Source organism: Eptesicus fuscus, chromosome 13, assembly GCF_027574615.1.
Source record: "Eptesicus fuscus isolate TK198812 chromosome 13, DD_ASM_mEF_20220401, whole genome shotgun sequence".
NCBI classification, from domain to species: domain Eukaryota; kingdom Metazoa; phylum Chordata; class Mammalia; order Chiroptera; family Vespertilionidae; genus Eptesicus; species Eptesicus fuscus.
Window position 1 is genome coordinate 62,193,552 of NC_072485.1, and position 18,534 is coordinate 62,212,085.

The 18,534-nt window shown below is 40.4% G+C and overlaps 1 protein-coding gene across 1 annotated transcript; it reads left to right on the top strand.

The window, feature by feature from the left end:
• Positions 1-697: 697 nt before the first annotated feature.
• On the top strand, positions 698-3,711 carry FSHB (follicle stimulating hormone subunit beta). The gene is made up of 2 exons (XM_008148943.3): positions 698-856; positions 3,481-3,711. Exons 1-2 carry the CDS (start codon positions 698-700, stop codon positions 3,709-3,711), a joined length of 390 nt encoding a protein of 129 aa, XP_008147165.1.
• The last annotated feature ends 14,823 nt before the right edge of the window (positions 3,712-18,534 follow it).

Genomic DNA, 18,534 nt, shown 5'->3' on the forward strand with positions numbered 1-18,534 from the left:
GAACTGAGACTTAACTCAGTCTACAGCTTTCCCCAGACAAGGCAGCGGACCACAGGTGAGTCTCAGCATCTATAGTTATCAAGTGGTGACAGTTACTTTCAAATTACAGATTTTTCAGGATCTGGAGAACAAATCTAGAGCTTTTGAACTGTCATATAGGAAATTTGTGCTTGTAAACCTAGCTTCTTAAATATGGTTAATACAGTGTATACTTCCTGTTAGTAAGAAATTGACTTTACAGATCTCTGAAACAAACAAAGGTGAGTAAAAGCAAATGAAAATATATGAGATGCTAGAAATGATGAACTAATTTTGTAGTACAGAATTTTCTTCTTCTTTTTAAACAAAAATAATCTTTAAAATGATAACAAAGGGACAAATATGATCACATTACTTGCTTCAGAGTAATCACTTTAATTCAGTAATACTCTAATCTTTAAATACTGCTTTACTTACATCATTATATTGGAGTTTTGACCTATGTTTCTACTTTGACAAAAAAAAAAATGAAGAAGGAGGAGGGTAAGAACAACTATTTGTTCAAGAAACTAGGAAGAAAAATAATTGCTACAGCAAATGTGACTGGGGCAGATGAGTAAACCAATTAATTCATTTTGGTTTGGTCAACTTACGTAATAATTATAACTCTTTGAGTTTTGTTTTCTCATGGCCTTAATTGTTTGCTTCATAGTCCAGGATGAAGTCAGTCCAGTTGTGCTTTCTTTTCTGTTGCTGGAAAGCAATGTGCTGCAATAGCTGTGAGCTGACCAACATCACCATCACAGTGGAGAAAGAGGAATGTCGCTTCTGCCTCAGTATCAACACCACTTGGTGTGCAGGCTACTGCTACACCCGGGTAGGAACTCTGCTTTGCTGGAAGTGAGGGTGCTGAGGGTCTATAGAAGACAAATTTTATTAATTCCCATTTTATTAGTATTTTAAGTTTCCAAAGGAATAGCCATGAGTCCCTTAACCAAATACTGTCTGTGTTATGATTAAGGTTTATTACCATGATATCAGTTAGATATTTGGGTAAATTTAGGGAGGCCTCAGATCTGATTTGATCAATCAGGCAATATGCCAACTCTGCATTAAAATTAAAAGGAATTCTATGATAGATTTTACATATAGAGAGGTAAACATGCAAACATACATATATTTAGCAATAGAAGATTTACAATATTCGCCAAAAGCTAACTTCTAGGAAAATGGTATTTCGTGTATGTTATGTATTTCTATTTCTACGTAACTGAAGCTATATATTTGCAATGGAGATAGTACCAAAATATGTTTCTAAGCCACATAAAAACACAAACATCCACATTATACTAGTAAACACTGCCGTATTGTCCCTCCTGAATACAAATGCCAGCAACCGCCCTGAGAACACATTCAATCCTTGCAGACGGTTACAACCAAATGAATCTGCAAACCCACTCACTTCCTTATACTGTTGAGAAAACCAAGGCACAGAGGCATAAAACCACTAGTTTGTAGTCAGTTTCTTTGCGTCAATCCAAGTAAGAAGGCAGCTCCTACTTTTTCTTTATTTTTGTCCCCTATAACACCTGATTTTTTAAGCAGAATTCCATTCTATAAACTGAAACTGAAAATCGCAACTTTGTGTTTGTGTGTGTGGTGGGTTTTTTTGTTTGTTTGTTTGTTTTTCACTTTTTTAATCCTCACCCGAGGATATTTTCCCATTGATTTTTAGGGTGAGTGGGAGAGGGAAGGACAGAGAGAAATATCGATGTGAGAGAAACACATAGATTGGTTGCCTCCTGCACCAGCCTCAACCAGGGCCCAGGCCGGGAGGAGCCTGCAACCGAGGTACATGCCCTTGATGAGAATCGAACCTGGGACCCTTCTATCCGCAGGCCGACACTCTATCCGCTGAGCCAAACCGGCTAGGGCAAAATAGCAACTTTTTAATGAAATATACTTTATTGATAGCAAATAAGTACGATCAACCTCCACTTAATGTACAGTTTATTGTATCTTCTTAGGATATAGACTTGTTAGCATGATATTGAAATAAATTAAGCAGCTGTGATCATTTCTTCCCTCAGTGCAAACAATTTTTTTTTATTCAAAAGTGTTGGGACACACCTGTTCTTCCTGGATTAAAATTTCTTATATGCAAACCATGTATCCTTTGAAACTGAGAGCACTGCAAAATATAAAGCACTTAAGAAAAGAAAATGTCTACAGAACTGTAGAATATTTAAAATCTTTTGTGAGCCTTTATAGCAGTGATGGCGAACCTATGACACGCGTGTCAGCACTGACACACGTAGCCATTTCTGATGACACGCGGCCGCTGAGGCGACCGCATGCCGAGGATGAAACATTTGCTGCTCCTGAGGATGAAACATTTGTGAAATTATGTTTTTTCCTCAAAGTGACACACTACCCGAGTTATGCTCAGTTTTTTGGCGAAGTTTGACACACCAAGCTCAAAAGGTTGCCCATCACTGCTTTATAGTCATGTTAAACTAAGCATTAACATTCCATATTATATCTTTTTGACCTTCTAAAAACACACAGGGACAATATATTTGGGGAAACATGTATTGAGAAATTAAACTTCAGTGTTTTATGGTTTAAGTTGTCATTAATACAGCTTCCAACTAAGTACAAAAAGTCAACTTAAGCCCTAACCGGTTTGGCTCAGTGGATAGAGCGTCGGCCTGCGGACTCAAGGGTCCCAGGTTCGATTCCGGTCAAGGGCATGTACCTTGGTTGCGGGCACATCCCCAGGACGGGGTGTGCAGGAGGCAGCTGATCGATGTTTCTCTCTCATTGATGTGTCTAACTCTCTATCCCTCTCCCCTCCTCTCTGTAGAAAAAATCAATAAAATATATTTTTAAAAAAAAAAAGTCAACTTAAGCCCTAGTTGGTTTGACTCAGTGGCCTGTGGACTGAAGGGTCCTGGGTTCAATTCCGGTAAAGAGCATGTACTTCAGTTGCAAGCACTGGGGCAGGTGCAGGAGGCAACCAATCGATGTGTCTCTCTCACATCAATATTTCTCTCTGTCTCTCACCTCCCTTCCACTATCTCTAAAAATCAATGCAAAAATATCCTCAAGTGAGGATTAACAACACAAAAAAGTCAACTTAAAATGTCTGTCATGTCTCCCTTGCTCATCATTTTTTATACTGAAAAATACATTTTGATACAGTCTATATATTCAAAGTTTCTCTATGGTTTGAGAAATAATTAATATTTTGATATAGACAGAAGAAGGAAAAGGAATGAATTATATTTTCTGTAAGATTTCCAGAACAGCCAGGAACATGGTATAGCATATAGGTAGGTCATTTATGAGATCATGTTCCCTTGGTTAGGTATTCCATAAGTGAGCTTTAATGGGTAAATGTTAGAGCAAGCAGTATTAAATTCCTATCACATTTTGATTACGCTAAGCAGAAACTCTCAGAATACTGTAACCTAACTCTCTCTTTCCTAAACTCCTCAGGATCTGGTATACAAGGACCCAACCAGGCGCAATACCCAGAAAGTATGTACCTTCAAGGAGCTGCTGTATGAGACAGTGAGAGTGCCTGGCTGTGCTCACCAGGCAGACTCCGTGTATACGTACCCAGTAGCCACTGAATGTCACTGTGGCAAGTGTAACAGAGACAGTACCGACTGCACCGTGCAAGGCCTGGGGCCCAGCTACTGCTCCTTCAGTGAAATAAAAGAATAAGGAGCAATGGACATTTTAGGCTGCCTACCCTTGTCCTGAAGGACCAAGAGATCCGAAAAGTCCATGTGTGTACAACATGCAAAGGCTGCAAGCCAATGTGGCCTAGGGGAGCATCCAACCCCACTGATCCCGGCCTCTCCAGAGCTTGAGAGTGCAAGAATTGAGAGTGGTGGAGCCGGGAGCCTGGCACCATTCCACCCTGTATCTTAGGTCGGGTTCCTTAAGTTTTACTTAGTCTTACTTAACTTATAGACACATCGATACCGTCTGTTTATTAATCTTAGAAACCCTCTTAGTCAATCCCTTCCCCTTGGGATAGGGATACCTACACACAGATGGAGGAAATGAGATGGGAGTGGGTGAAAGTACTAGATGCTACATTCTTCTGATGGATTCTTGGGCCCTCAAAAGCAGGGCCAGCATCTTCTTCATCATTGTAGCCTTGGCATCTAACACCATGCCTGGAATTTAATGAGAAACTCAACAATGGCTTCCTTAAGGAAAGTAAGAACAGAAAGGTAGGGGGTAGGAAAACACTGAAAAAGGATGGCTGATGAGGCTGCCCCAACAATGCCAGTCAGTCCCTGGGAATGAGGGCATCAGTTCCACCTCATCTCTCCTCCTCTGGCACACGGGACAGGTTGCACCTCTATGAATTGCTCGGTACAGATGGGAATTAAGATTTCCAAGCTATTACTTCCAAGCCCTTTAGATAAGGGCAAAATCAAGAAATGTTAATGTGGGCCTACGGAAATTAGCCCACATCTATTCCAACATTTAAATAAATTGAACAAATTCTGCCAGGCTCCCGCAAAATTCCCTTTAAAAAGTGAAAAAAAGAAAAGAAAAAAAATGTGTTACCCTGCCCTCTGGACTGGATTTGCTCCTTGGAATAGAAGGGGATTTGCAAGTAGGTTTGAAAGCAATTTCAGCAACTTATTAAGTGCATTTATCTTATCTACAAATACATTTGTGTAAATAAATAGCTCTTTTAGAAAGAATTAGCCATGAAGAAAAAGAAAATTTGTTTTCTAGAATCCTCTCTACATCAGTCTTCTCTTTTGTTTATTCACGTTCTCCGAAATCCATGATTTCTTACAAGAAGGTACATATTGAAACTATTTTATGAGTTGATTTTTTTTAAAGATGTTACCTATCTAATTTATGTACTTGTTTCACACTTAAAATGTTTTAACTACTGTAACTTATTCAATCTTACTTTATTTTTTTAAATAAAGATGCTAGCCATTAGAGTCATAAATTTGAATTTTTTCACAAACAGCTAACATATGTGCATGTTTATAATAGTAGCAGAAAAAAAATCTTAACATATAATTCCTTGTGCTTCTGTAAATGTTTTATGTCCTTGCCTTTGAAAATATTAAAAATGATTTGGTCGCATTTTTAAAAGTACTTATTTAAATTTCCTGTCATTTTTTGAAGTTATTTCCTGATGTAATAGGAAACAAAGCAAAGGGAGAATCACAGAGTGGGTGAGGGCCCTGGAGATTCTCCAGTTCATTTCTTAAATGTTTGACACGGAAAAATTAAAGATCAAGGATGTTAAGATCACAGTCAACATCACAAAGACTATTCATGGCAGTGCCAGGTTTAGAACCCTGGCTTCCTAGCGCTTAGCCCACCTCTCCTGTGACTACCCCACCATACTAAGAAGTCATCGTGGCAAGGACCGATGAAAAATTGTAGGAATTAATAATCAGCTTTGCCCATTCAAATCTGGTATTGAGTGTGGCTTACAGCTATATTCTCTACAATATTTTGACACATTGAAATTAGGGCTATAATAACAAATTTTGACAAAATGCTTTAAATTATAGCATAGCCTTTTCCTTCTCCCTATACTTTTAGTAGTCAAAACAATTGCCTTCCCCTTAAAGGTAGTATAGGGCAATGGCCCCAGAGTTAAGTTGTCTTAATCTTCTTGACCAGATGTGTCATCTTGAACAAGTCATTTAAATTCTCTGGACTTCAGTTTCCTCTAGGACAGGTTTAGATGTTTCTTCCATTGACACTACATAGTAATTAGTTGTCAACTAACATTTCTATGAAAGTCTTACCACCCTCTCATTCAAGCTATCTTCTGGCCTGTCCTAGTCAGTACACACTGCTATAACAGAATACTAGCCACTGGCCCTCTTATAAACAACAGAAATGTATTTCTCACAGTTCTGAGGCTGAAAAGTCTAAGATCAAGGCACCAGCAGATTTGGTGTCTGGTGAGAGCCCACATCCTGTTTCAGAGACAGCTGTCTTTTTTGCTCTATTTGCACAGTGGCAGGGGAGGAAAGGAGCTCTCTTGGGCCTCTTTTATAAGAGCATTTATTCCATTCCATTGATGAGGTCTCTGCCCTCTTGACTAATTACTTCTCAAAGGCCCCATCCAAATACCATCACATGGGGAATTGGGTTTCAACATATAAATTTGGAGGGAAGGCAAACATTGAGTCTATAGCATGGCCTATGAGAATGAAATATGAACAACCTTCCTTATGCAAAAAATGGAATGAAATCTATAGTTCAAAATGGTTGGCAATTTCAGCACTGAAAAGACATAAACAAACAAAATCTTAGCTGAATATAACTGAGTATGAAAGTTGGGTCAATGATTTATATACATAAGTTCCTAGAAACATTTTTAAACTGTCTTAGGAATTTGCATTTAATTCATTTATATTCACTATAGCAAAAACAGTACTTCAATTTATAAGGTAGCTCTAGGCATTTCATTTGTTAGGCTGATTTACAGTAAATTGGCTTATTGCAGCATAATAAAAAATAGCCTTTGCTATATGCCACTACAATAAATTAATCAAGCAATTAAAATTGAATTTTCACACTACAATCTTATTTTGTTTTCTCACATATATAAAATAATAGCATCTAGCATCATTTAAAACCAATAATATGATTTGTGCTTTGCAGAAACCAACAACAAATTAAAAACCAACCTTTGCATTAGTAGCAACAGAAACAGCCAAGAGCATTTGAGAAATGAGTATGATTTTTCCTTCACCGTTACTATAGCACACGGAATCTGGGAACAAATGGAGCCTAGTGCAATCGTGTGGTTGTTTTAAAGGCTGTAACACTTCAGGACAATGCAAATGGCTTCTCACATTAAAAAGACATTACATCGCTCATCAATTTAGAAGAAAAGGCAAACGACTGCTCTCGAATTATAAAGTACATTTCTGTGAAAAATTACCTCCGAGCTGCAGGAGACCCTGAGGCTATTGTGATGTACCTCTTCACGTGTGCTGGAAGTGATGGTAGCCCTCCCCAGGGTTGAGAAAGGCAGCAGTTCTGTTGTTCAAAGTATTTAAAGTGAGTGATTAATCATGAGCTGTGTCATAGGCATGTGAAGTGATGGAAGATGGAAAAACTGAGAAACCAAGTGGCTTTGCGGAGGAGGTGTAATCAACCCCTGATTAATTGTGCTAATGGAAAGAAGTGTTGTGGATAACACAAACATCAGTAAATGCCAAGTGAAAACTAGCCTGAGTTTGTCCCAAAATGTATAAATTGAAATTTTAAGGTAGGAAATTTTCCTCCCTTGGAACTGTTGTCCATGGGGGTAGGTCTATAATTTAACCCAAACAGTATCTTCGAAAGAATAATGCCTTGCAGTGTTAAAGGAGTTGGAATAACAACATCTGACAAAGGGAATGCATTCCAGATACATCACTTGTAGAGTAAGCATAGTTCTCTATGCACTGCCCCAGTGCCTATCCACTAACCTTAAGATGGACTGAAAACTGCAAAGGCGAAAGCTTACTTGTTCAAAACTAAAAGTTCTGCCAGGGTTTCCCAGATGGGTCTGATAAAACAGATTTAAGTAATCCAGGTTTATTAAAAATTTTCTTTTACAGGTATACAAACAGGGCTGCTTCACAAAGACGCTCAATAAAGCAGGGAGAACAGCCCACTCTTCATCAGCTATTTCCATCTAGTTTTGCAGCATGGGTGTTTATTCAAGCTTTCAAAACATAAAATTCGGTTGGCATTCTGTTTCAGACAGAATGCTAAATACTACTGAGAATGGACTATGGAAAAAGCATGCCTGGTTACTGCCCTGATGGAATAAGCACCCAGCAACTCTTAACAATAAATGCACAAGAAATATAACTGGTTTTTCCTTTCAAATGTTCATTGATTCTGAAATCTCTCTGGGCTGAGAAGCCAGCTGCTAAAATATCAATTTAGATTTTTAAAGAAGGGTTTGGGTAGAGCATAAGTATTTAGGGCAACATCCTATCTAATAAAGAGGGAATATGCAAATTGACCATCACACCATCACAAAGCTGATGGCGCCCATAGCCACAAGATGGCGGCGCCCAGTCCCCTCAGTCCCGCCGGAGTCCCCCAGTCCTTTCAGCCCCACCAGGGAGGTGGCAGGCGCACGGTGCAGCCGGACCCACCCTCACCCCCCCAGCCACCCAAGGCCAGCCCAAGGTCAGCCCAAGGCGCAGGCAAGCTTTGGAAAGCAGCTGCCCAGCCGCCTAGGGCCGGCCTGAGGTGCAGGCAAGCCTCAGATGGTGACTGCCCAGATGCCCAGGGCCACCCAAGGCTCAGGTAACCAGGGCCGGCCAAGGCTTGTGCTGCCAGCAGTGGCAGCAGTAGAGGTGTGATGGGGCATCACCTTCCTCTGATTGCCAGGTCGCCTCCCACCCCTAAGGCTCCTGGACTGTGAGAGGGGGCAAGCTGGGCTGGGGGACCCCCCACTCCAGTGCATGAATTTTCATGCACTGGGCCTTTAGTGCTAGTTATAATGTCCTCTATAATGGAAAGTACAAATAAGAAAAGAAATCAGACCTGGTATAAAATCCATGTGAAATGATAGGACTTTAGGAGTTTGAAGATTGTCAATATTTAAGAACATTTAAGAAGTGAACTGAAAGGGCATCAGATTCCCAAGGAGATTGTTCTAAGTTTAGTGCCAACATAGATGAGTCCAAAAAATTTTGGGACAATGTCAAATAAAAAAGATACAAAATTAAAAATGATACATGATACACCAAGTGGACTTTGGGAGTTGGGGAAGAAGGCAGGAAAATGCATAGTCAATAAATCAGAGATTGTTCTTAAATATTGTATTGGACCCCTAATTATTCACATTTATTGGTTTTTATCACTGTAGAAATAAGAAGCACAAGAATTTTAATAACTTACACACAAACATCCATGCTTCTAGAATTTCATCCTGAGGATTTTGTTATTTCTTGTATGGGACCACTGAATTTCCCAGATTCCCACACCCTGTCATTCTGAGCATACAAATCAGTTATATTCTAAATGTCTAGTACCCAGCTGAAATAAACACTATAGTTGGTATGCTTATGCATGAAGAAACATAGGTGAGAATAAGCAAATGTTTCCTTTTTAAACTGGGGACGTTTTGAACATTTGTTTTTCAATTACAGTTGACGTACAATATTATTAGTTTCAGGTGTGCAACACAGTGAGTAGATATTTATATATCTTACAAAGTGATCACCCTGATAAGTGTAGTACCCATCTGACACCATACATAGTCTAACTTCTGTCCAACCATTTTACCAACAGTGGTCTTATTTAGGTCAATCATAAACTCCTGGTTTTAAATCCAATGGTCAACTTTCAGCATACATTTTTACAGAACTCTTTGCTGTACACAATCCTGTAGATCATTCCCTCCTCCCTTCTTAAAGTTCCTATTTCCTTGTTCTCCTATGGCACTCTACTCTCTGGGTTCTCTTGTCTCTGTCAATCACTGCTGTGTCTTCTATGTAATATCTCCCAAGGTGCTCTCCTCCACTCAGTACTCATACTTTCCCTAATAGACCACTTAATATCTTTCACTGACAACTTAATGACCAATGAAGCAAATTCTTTAGCAAAGGCTAGATTTTTTTTTTTTAACCCATGCCCATTAACTTGCAGCTGAACACTGTCTTGTAGTCATTCCACAGGCCTCATTCTCAATATGCCCCAAATCAAATTCATTATCTCCACTGCAGAAGTATTCCAGGTCTGTATTCTCTACTTGTATCCACCTGTGACTGAAAGCTAAGAATCATTCTTGACTCCCCCCTCTCCCTCACATTTCACTTCTAGGTGCAGTAGTGTAAACAGCATGGTGATTCAGAGATTAGTACTAAACAGGTCCTTGCTCCTGATTCATTAACTATATTGGCCAAAGTTATTGGATAGAAATTTCATATAATTCAACCTAGTACTTCAGTCTTTTTAAGCTTATTTCCCCCCTATCTATATATGGTACACATTACACAGAGATTTGTTTTAAAGATTAAATAAGGTAATGCATGCAAAGCACTCAGCTTCTTGCTTAATACGTAATAAATGTTCAATAAGTGTAGATAGCTTTATCAAGTTCATCAAGTCCTTACTATTTACCTCCAAAATACATCATGAATTTATTTCCTCTACCTTATCACTGTTTACTCCACTCATTTGTTCTCTTAGCAAATTTTTATTGAATGACCACATATCCCAGGTACTACAATAGACCTTCAGAACTCATGATGGACAAAATAGGCATAGCCCCTGCTCAAGTGTGCTTTCAGAATGGAGGGGAAGACAGACTATTACACAGCAATTAAATGGAAGTGATTAAAAGTCATGACGGCAGGGTTTCCTCTGGTTAGTGAGAGAATACATTTTCCAAGACTCATCCCCTTCCCCTAGGGTACTGGGTAAGGAAACAACATACCATAAGACCAGAGATGAGAGAAGTACTGAAAAAACTCCTGCCAGAGTGATCTATCTAAACCACAAATCTGACTATATCACTCAATATGTAAACCATTCTGACTCTTCATTGCCTTCAGGGTAAGTTAAACTCCTTAAAATGACAGATCTCCCACCTCATCTTTTAGCGCTCTCTCTCTCTCTCTCTCTCTCTCTCATATTTTATGTTTCAATAATACTGACCTATTTGTATTTCTCTATACATGCCATTTTTAAAAATGTTTCTATGTCTTCGCTCCTCCTGCCCCTGAAACTTCCTTCACCCTCTCTCTACCTTAATAATTCTATATTAGCTGGGATTATTGTGGCTGCAAAGGAAATAAAGCAAACTCAAGCTAGCTTAAGAAAAGAGAAGTTTAATATAAGGGTAATGGGGTGCTTCATGAAACAGAAGGGCAAGGAAGTGACTGCACATCTCTTGTAGGTAACATTAGAACCAGAGGCTTGAATGCTGGGAGAATGGGCTCTCTCCACAGCTTGTCTCTGCTTCTCCCTGTGTATGTCAATGTCATTTAAGACTATTGTTATTATTGTTTCCACCTACCGAAGACCAGAAAACAAAGCAATTGACAGTCTCAACTTTTACTGGGTCCCATATTGAAAACAACCTAGGGAGGCTGCAGTAATCTTGGGAAAGAACAAAGTTGGAGGTATTATGCTACCTGTTATCAAATTATACTACAACGCTATAGCAATCAAAACAGCATGGTACTGGCATAAAAACAGACACACAGACCAATGGAATAGAATAGAGAGCCTAAAATAAACCCACACCTATAGTCAATTAACATATGAAAAGGGAAGCAAGAATATGTAATGTCTATTCAATAAATGGTGTAGGAAAAATTGGACAGATACATGCAAAAAAAAAATGAAACTAGCCAATCTTCCTACACCATATACAAGAAAACTCAAAATGGATTAAAGATATAAATGTAAGACCCCAAACCATAAATCTCCTAGAAGAAAACATAGGCAGTAAACTCTCTGACATAGCTCTTAGTAATATTTTTTCTGCTATATCTCTTCAGGCAAGGGAAACAAATAGGACTATATCAGTTTTTGTGCTGCAAAGAAAACCATTAACAAAATAAAAAGATAACTTACCTATTGAGAGAAGATATTCGCCAATGATATATCCAGTAAGAGATTAATATCCAAAATTCATGAAGAACTCATACAACTTAACACCAAAACAAGCAAACAATCCAATTTAAAAAACAGGCAGAGAACCTGAATAGACACTTCTCAAAAGAGGATGTACAGATGGCCAATAAACATATGAAAAGATGCTCAATGTCACTAATTATCAGACAAATGCAAATTTTAAAAAACCACAATGAGATATCATCTCACACCTTTCAGATAACAAGTGCTGGTGAGAATGTGGAAACCCTCCTGCATTGTTGGTGGCATTGCAAATTGGTGTGGCCACTATAGAAAACAGTATGGAGGTTCCTCAAAAAATTAAAACTAGAACTACCTCATGAACCAGCAATTCTACTTCTGGGCATTTATCTGAAGAAATCCAAGACACTAATTTGAAAAGATATAGGCACTCTTATGTTGAATGTAGCATTATTTACAACTAGAGACCCAGTGCACGAAATTCGTGCATGGGGGGGGCGGTCCCTCAGCCCAGCCTGCACCCTCTCCAATCCGGGACCCCTCGGGGGATGTCCGACTGCCAGTTTAGGCCCCATCCCACAGGTCTCACAATCCGGGACCATTGGCTGCTAGCCGCTTGCCTGACTACCGGCTTAATAGCCTAACCACTCCCCTGCCGACCTGATGGCCCCCAAATGCCCTCCCCTGGCAACCTGATGGCCTCCAACTGCCCCCCCCTGCTGGCCTCCTCTGCTGGCCTCATGGCCCCCTGCTGGCCTCATGGCTCTCAGCTGCCCTCCCCTGCCAGCCTCATGGTCCCCAACTGCCCTCCCCTGCTGGCCTGGTCACCCCTTACCGCCTCTGCCTCGGCTCCCACCACCATGGCTTTGTCTGGAAGGAAGTCTGAAGATGTCCGGTCTCCCAGTCTAATGAGCATATTATGCTTTTATTAGTATAGATAGCCAAGATATGGAAGCAACCTAAGTGCCCATCAATAGACGATTAGATAAAGGTGTGATACATATATACAATGGAATATTACATGGCCATAAAAAAAAGAACAAAATCTTAGCATTTGCAACAACATGGATGCACCCAGAGCAGTGGTCAGCAAACTCATTAGTCAACAGAGCCAAATATCAACAGTACAATGATTGAAATTTCTTTTGAGAGCCAAATTTTTTAAACTTAAACTTCTTCTAATGCCACTTCTTCAAAATAGACTTGCCCAGGCCGTGGTATTTTGTGGAAGAGCCACACTCAAGGGGCCAAAGAGCTGCATGTGGCTCACAAGCCGCAGTTTGCCAACCATGGACCTAGAGGTTATTATGCTAAGTGAAATAAGTCAGACAGAGAAAGACAAATATCATATGATTTCACGTATGTGTGGGATATAAAGAAGAAAATAAACAAATAAAACAAAAGCAGACTCATAGATGCAGAGAACAAACTGATGGAAGGGGGCTTGGGGGACTGGATGAAAAGATGAAGGACTTAAGAATTACAAATTGGTAGGTACAAAATAGACACAGGGATGTAAAACACAGCATAGAAAATATAGTCAAAAATATTTTAATTACAATGTATGACACTATGTGGGTACTAGAATTACTGAGATCACTTTGTAAATTATGTAAATGTCTAACCACTATGCTGCACATCTGAAACTAATATAAAATAATGCTGAATGCCAACTGTAATTGAAAAATAAAAAAATGATAATGCAGTTACTAAAAGAAACTACTAGGGAGAAACACTGCCTTAGCATATTTCAGGTGTCTAATCATGGACAAAAATTTGTGGCAAGTACACTGAATGGCTGCTCTTGCATAATCATATAGATGGGGGACAGAAGCCCCTAGAAAAGCTGAGGAAAGAGGTCAGGGCAGATTCAGAAATATATGGAGTAGAATACATTCCTACTCAGCCTTTATGACTTAGCTCAGGTGGCCCTCCTCCAGGAAGCACTCCAGGTTTCCCTTACTGGGTTGGATGTCTGTGTTCTTTGCATTACTGCCCCAGGGGTATGGAAAAAGCACACCTCCTTCTGTGTTTTCCTTTACACTATATAATCCTTTACTTCTGACACCGGATGTGTAGGTTTTCCACACACCAAATAGTTCTGACACCAATTGGGTGTCCTCCTATATTAACTGAATTCTGACACTACCTGGAGATAGACTCAGATCCCAAAGGCTAAGGGTTCTGTCCTACAAGAACGCCCCTTCTGCACTTCAGACTCCCATCATAAATAAGTCCAGGTTGTTACATATGCTTCGGAAAATTGTCAGTTTCCATGACCCTCCCCCCCGCCCCCTCCCCCACCCCCAACCACCCTCCTCAATTAAATTACGAAAGCAGTTCACAGAATTCAGGAAAACATGTTACTTACTAGATTACTGGTTTATTAGAAAAAATATATAACTCAGAAACAGACTGATATAACTGATGCACAATGTTAGGTCAGATCAAATAATTGAATCCATACTCCCTTCCCTGAAAACTGACCTTTAGACCACTTTACGATGGACATTCCCTTTTTTTAATGCATTTTTTATTGTTGATAGTATTACAGATATCTCCCATCCCCCCACACCCCACCTTTCTGACATACCCTTTTGCTTAGACCATATTTCACTTGCTAAGACCACATTCCACTTGCTAAGATCATTATCTTTCCCCTCAGGACCTGCCCAGAGAATTCTCCACCCAGAAAAAGTCTGCCTAGAGTTCTTTAAAATCTCAAACTCCCTGTCCCTAAGTGCTAGAGCCATTTGGGGGCTCAGTCCATCTTATTTTCCAGATGACCTAATCCTAACTAATAAAAGAGTAATATGCAAATTGACCATCACTCCAACACACAAGATGACTGCCCCCATGTGGTCAAAGATGGCTGCCCCCATGTGGACACAAGATGGCCACCACAAGATGGCCAGCAGGGGAGGGCAGTTGAGAGGGACCAGGCCTGCAAGGGAGGGCAGTTGGGGGCAATCAAGCCTGCAGGGGAGGACAGTTGGGGGGACCAGGCCAGCAGAGGAGGGAAGTTGGGGGGTGACCAGGCCTGCAGGGAAGGACAGTTGGGGGGACCCAGGCCTGCAGGGGAGAGGAGTTGGGGGGGACTAGGCCTGCAGGGGTGGGCAGTTGGGGGGGACCAGGCCTGCAGGGGAGGGCAGTTGGAGGGGACCAGGCCTGCAGGGGAGAGCAGTTAGGGGTGACCAGGCCTTCAGGGGAGGGCAGTTAGGGGTGACCAGGCCTTCAGGGGAGGGCAGTTAGGGGTGACCAGGCCTTCAGGGGAGGGCAGTTAGGGGCAATCAGGCTGGCAGGGGATTGGTTAGGGGGTTATCAGGCTGGCAGGCAGAAGCAGTTAGGGACAATCAGGAAGGCTGGCAGGTGAGCAGTTGGGAGCCAGCAGTCCCAGATTGTGAGAGGATCAGGCCTAAACGGGCAGTTGGACATCCCTCAAGGGGTCTCAGATTGGAGAGAGTGAAGGCTGGGCTGAGGGACACCCCCCTCCCCATGCACGAATTTCGTGCCCCAGGCCTCTAGTACATTTATAATCCCTTACCACTTTGGCCTCCTGCGTTCCTCCTTTGGTGACACTAACACACTGGACAAGATATGTGAGAAGAGGTGCAGAGCCTTCCATGCCCTCTCTAGGGTACAGCACTCTCCCAGAGCCTTACATGTGTTCACTTACCTGAGGGGCTCTCTGAACCCCATCCTTCTGGGTTTTATCAGGCTTCATTAAGTAAGCATGATCGATTAAGTCATCAGCCATCAGTGAATGAACTCAATCTCTTGCCCCCTTCCCCTCTCAGAGGTGGGGTGGGGCCTAAAGTTCCAAACCTCTAATCACATGGTTGGTTCCCCTGGCAACCATCATTTGGGGCATTTTAATAGTCTCCTCACTAACAAACTCAGGTATTGTTGTAAAGGTCTTTTTATGAATAACAAAGACACCTTTATCGTTCTTATCTCTTAGGAAATTCCAAGGATTTTAGGAGTTCTCTGTCAGGAAAGGTGACCAAAACCAACTATACCAGTAAATTTTTTTATTGTAGATCACAATACCCTTCAATATATATGTATACACCTCCTTCATATATATATGTGTGTGTATTGTGTGTGTGTGTGTGTGTGTGTGTGTGTGTGTATATATGGCATATAGTAAGCTCTCAATAACTGGTAGCTATAATTATTCTTGCTACTATTTATGGACATCCCATTATATCTGGGAACACTGGAATAATCAGCTCACACTTCCTGACATGCTATATTTTAATCGTGAACAATGGATAGTAAACTGAGAAGTGGAGTTGTTATTTGATCCTGTATTTCCTGACTTCCCTCCCACCACTTTGTATCCTCATTTCTTGCAATAGCATTCAAGAGTCAACTGATCTAAAGAAATGTGATATAGAGAATTTAACTAGTGACTGGGTGGTAAGAAAGATTGAAACTGCATTTTTGGCTTTTGGTTTTTCTCATTTGAAGCAAAGATTTCAGACTGTTGTGGGGGTGGCATGGGGAAGGAAATACAGATCCGTTCACAGCTGCTACTCAAAATACTAGCCATATAACCAGGAGAGAATTTGGCTCAAATTAAAACCCCAGGGCTTTTTTTTTTTGCCATCATAATAATTATTATATCAATTAAGATTCATTTGGGTGTCCACAATGTGTTTGGCACTATATCAAAGAAGGAAGGTGATGATTACAGGAATGGTTTTAACCATTTTGCTCATGTCTGAAAATGATCCAAATGGTATAAAGAAACAGCAGAAATAAATCATTAAATTTTTGTAATTCAACAGCACTTAGAATAACAAAATATTAGAATTAGGAAAGTATCCAGAATTCTGTTGCATAGCATCAGAGGTTAATTAAACTCAGAATGGTAATGTTACACAACCAATATAAAAGTAATAGTTCCTAAATTTTGCACAACCAGTTAGAAATAAGGAAAGCCAATACTCGTAGCCAGGCCTTCTAATTCAAAAATGCAGTGTTTACATATATCTCATTTCTTTCTAATTACTCTCTAGGAAAATTAGGAGTCAAGCCATTAGTATCTACATGTTTTGTCTTTTCTATATTAGCCATTATTAGCAATAGGAAGAGAAGATACTGATCGTTTTGATGGGGATGCTCTGAATTGAGAGGGGAGCTTCTTTATATGGACAAAATGAACAATTCTAAATATTCTGGGGATTCCATGAGAGAACCCTTATTTGGGATATTAGGCAGAGCTTTGAAGACCAATACTGCCAAGAAGCCAGCAGAGGGAGACATACAAGTTTAAACATTCCAACTACTCAATTAACAGTCCTAGGCTGTGGGAATGCTGTAGTAAGCCAAACCAACATGGCATCTTCTTTCATAACTCTTACCATCCAGTGACTTCCTTGACAAAATTCTAAACTCCGTTGTCCCTTCTGTTGCACCTAATTGACAATTCCTCTATCTTGAATTAATGCAGTTATTTGTCCCTCACAAAGGACACCTTCACACTAGAAGAGGAATTGAAATTTTCACATCATAGATTTATGTCTCTACATCTTCATACTCTCTAACTTCTTAGAGACTCTAAATGTTGCTTTTATATGCCCCTAGTTATAATTATCTCTTTATTCCCCTAGCATTTAGTATTTCATTTACTTACAAATGCAGACAACAAATTATAGTATTGCTAGCAGTACCTATTAGCACTGCTGTAGTATTAATAACTGTGTCTATAGTATCATATAGAATCACCAATAGAAATCACAGATTGTTGTGTATCAAATTATAATTGTTACAGATAACTCAAAATACCACTTATACTCATCACTACTTTGAAAGTATGGTCGTTATTAGATTTGGTACTAGACTACGCCATTTTATGCATTTTTAAAACGTATCTGCAAATTGTTTTATACTTCTCCCATCAAGAGGTAGAAGCTATGTTCCCTCCTCTTGAATCTGGGCCAAGTCAGTGACTCACATATAACCAACAGAACAGGTGGAAGTGACAATTCAAGACTCCAGGGGATGGGTCATAAAAGATGAAGCAGCTTTCACTTTGCTTGCTGGAGCATAAGCACCAGAAGCCTTGAGCCACTAAGCAATAAATTCAGCTACCTTACAGCTAGCATGCTGGCAGGGAGCAGGGGAGAGAGGGAGGAAGAGGAACATTCATTGGCCAGGCTCCCCTGTTTTTATTTTGATTGATAGGGACAAAGTGCTTATTACAAGATCCCTCTACTCTGGCTAATTGGGAACACAAACTATTCTCAGCATTAGAAATTGTTTGGCCTACTACTTTTTGGTGGTTCTTTCACGCACCTCCCAGAGTTTCACCCTTCCACTGCACAGATCAATACTCAGGCAAAGGTATAAAGCAGGGATGGGGAACATTTTTTCTGCCAAGGGCCATTTGGATATTTATATCATTCATGGGCCATACAAAATTATCAATTTAAAAATTAGCCTGCTATATTTGGTCAAACATTTAATTAACTCACTCCTAATGCCTTTGCAGGGCCAGACCAAATGATTTCTCGGGCCTTATATGGCCTGGGCCAGACATTCCCCACCCTTGGTATTCGGGAGGAAAGGTGCGGGAGAGAGGTTCACCTGGGGAGACCTCCAAGACTCTGTGCCACTTCCTCTCTGATACCAGCCCATCAGCTTCTCTGAATCTCCATCTCTGTCTCCTCCATTTGGTGAAACCACTAGTCTCTGTTTAGGGTCCCCTACCTGTTCTATGCCCTGAACTCTGGCTCCAGGCAGTAAGCTGGGATCACTATAGGACTTACCTTATTTTTTTATTTTATTTTTTTGTTAATCCTTACCCGAGGTTATTTTTCCACTGGTTTTTAGAGAGAGTGGAAAGGAGGGGGAGGGACAGAGAGAAACATCGATGTGAGAGAGACACATCACATGCACTCTGACCAGGGCCGGGGGGAT

What these genes read in the sequence shown, in the direction of transcription:
- FSHB (XM_008148943.3), top strand. Translation starts at nt 698, where the DNA reads ATGAAGTCAGTCCAGTTGTGCTTTCTTTTCTGTTGCTGGAAAGCAATG. An exon ending in CAGGCTACTGCTACACCCGG is followed by an intron (nt 857 to 3,480) that starts GTAGGAACTCTG and finishes TAAACTCCTCAG; the next exon opens with GATCTGGTATACAAGGACCC.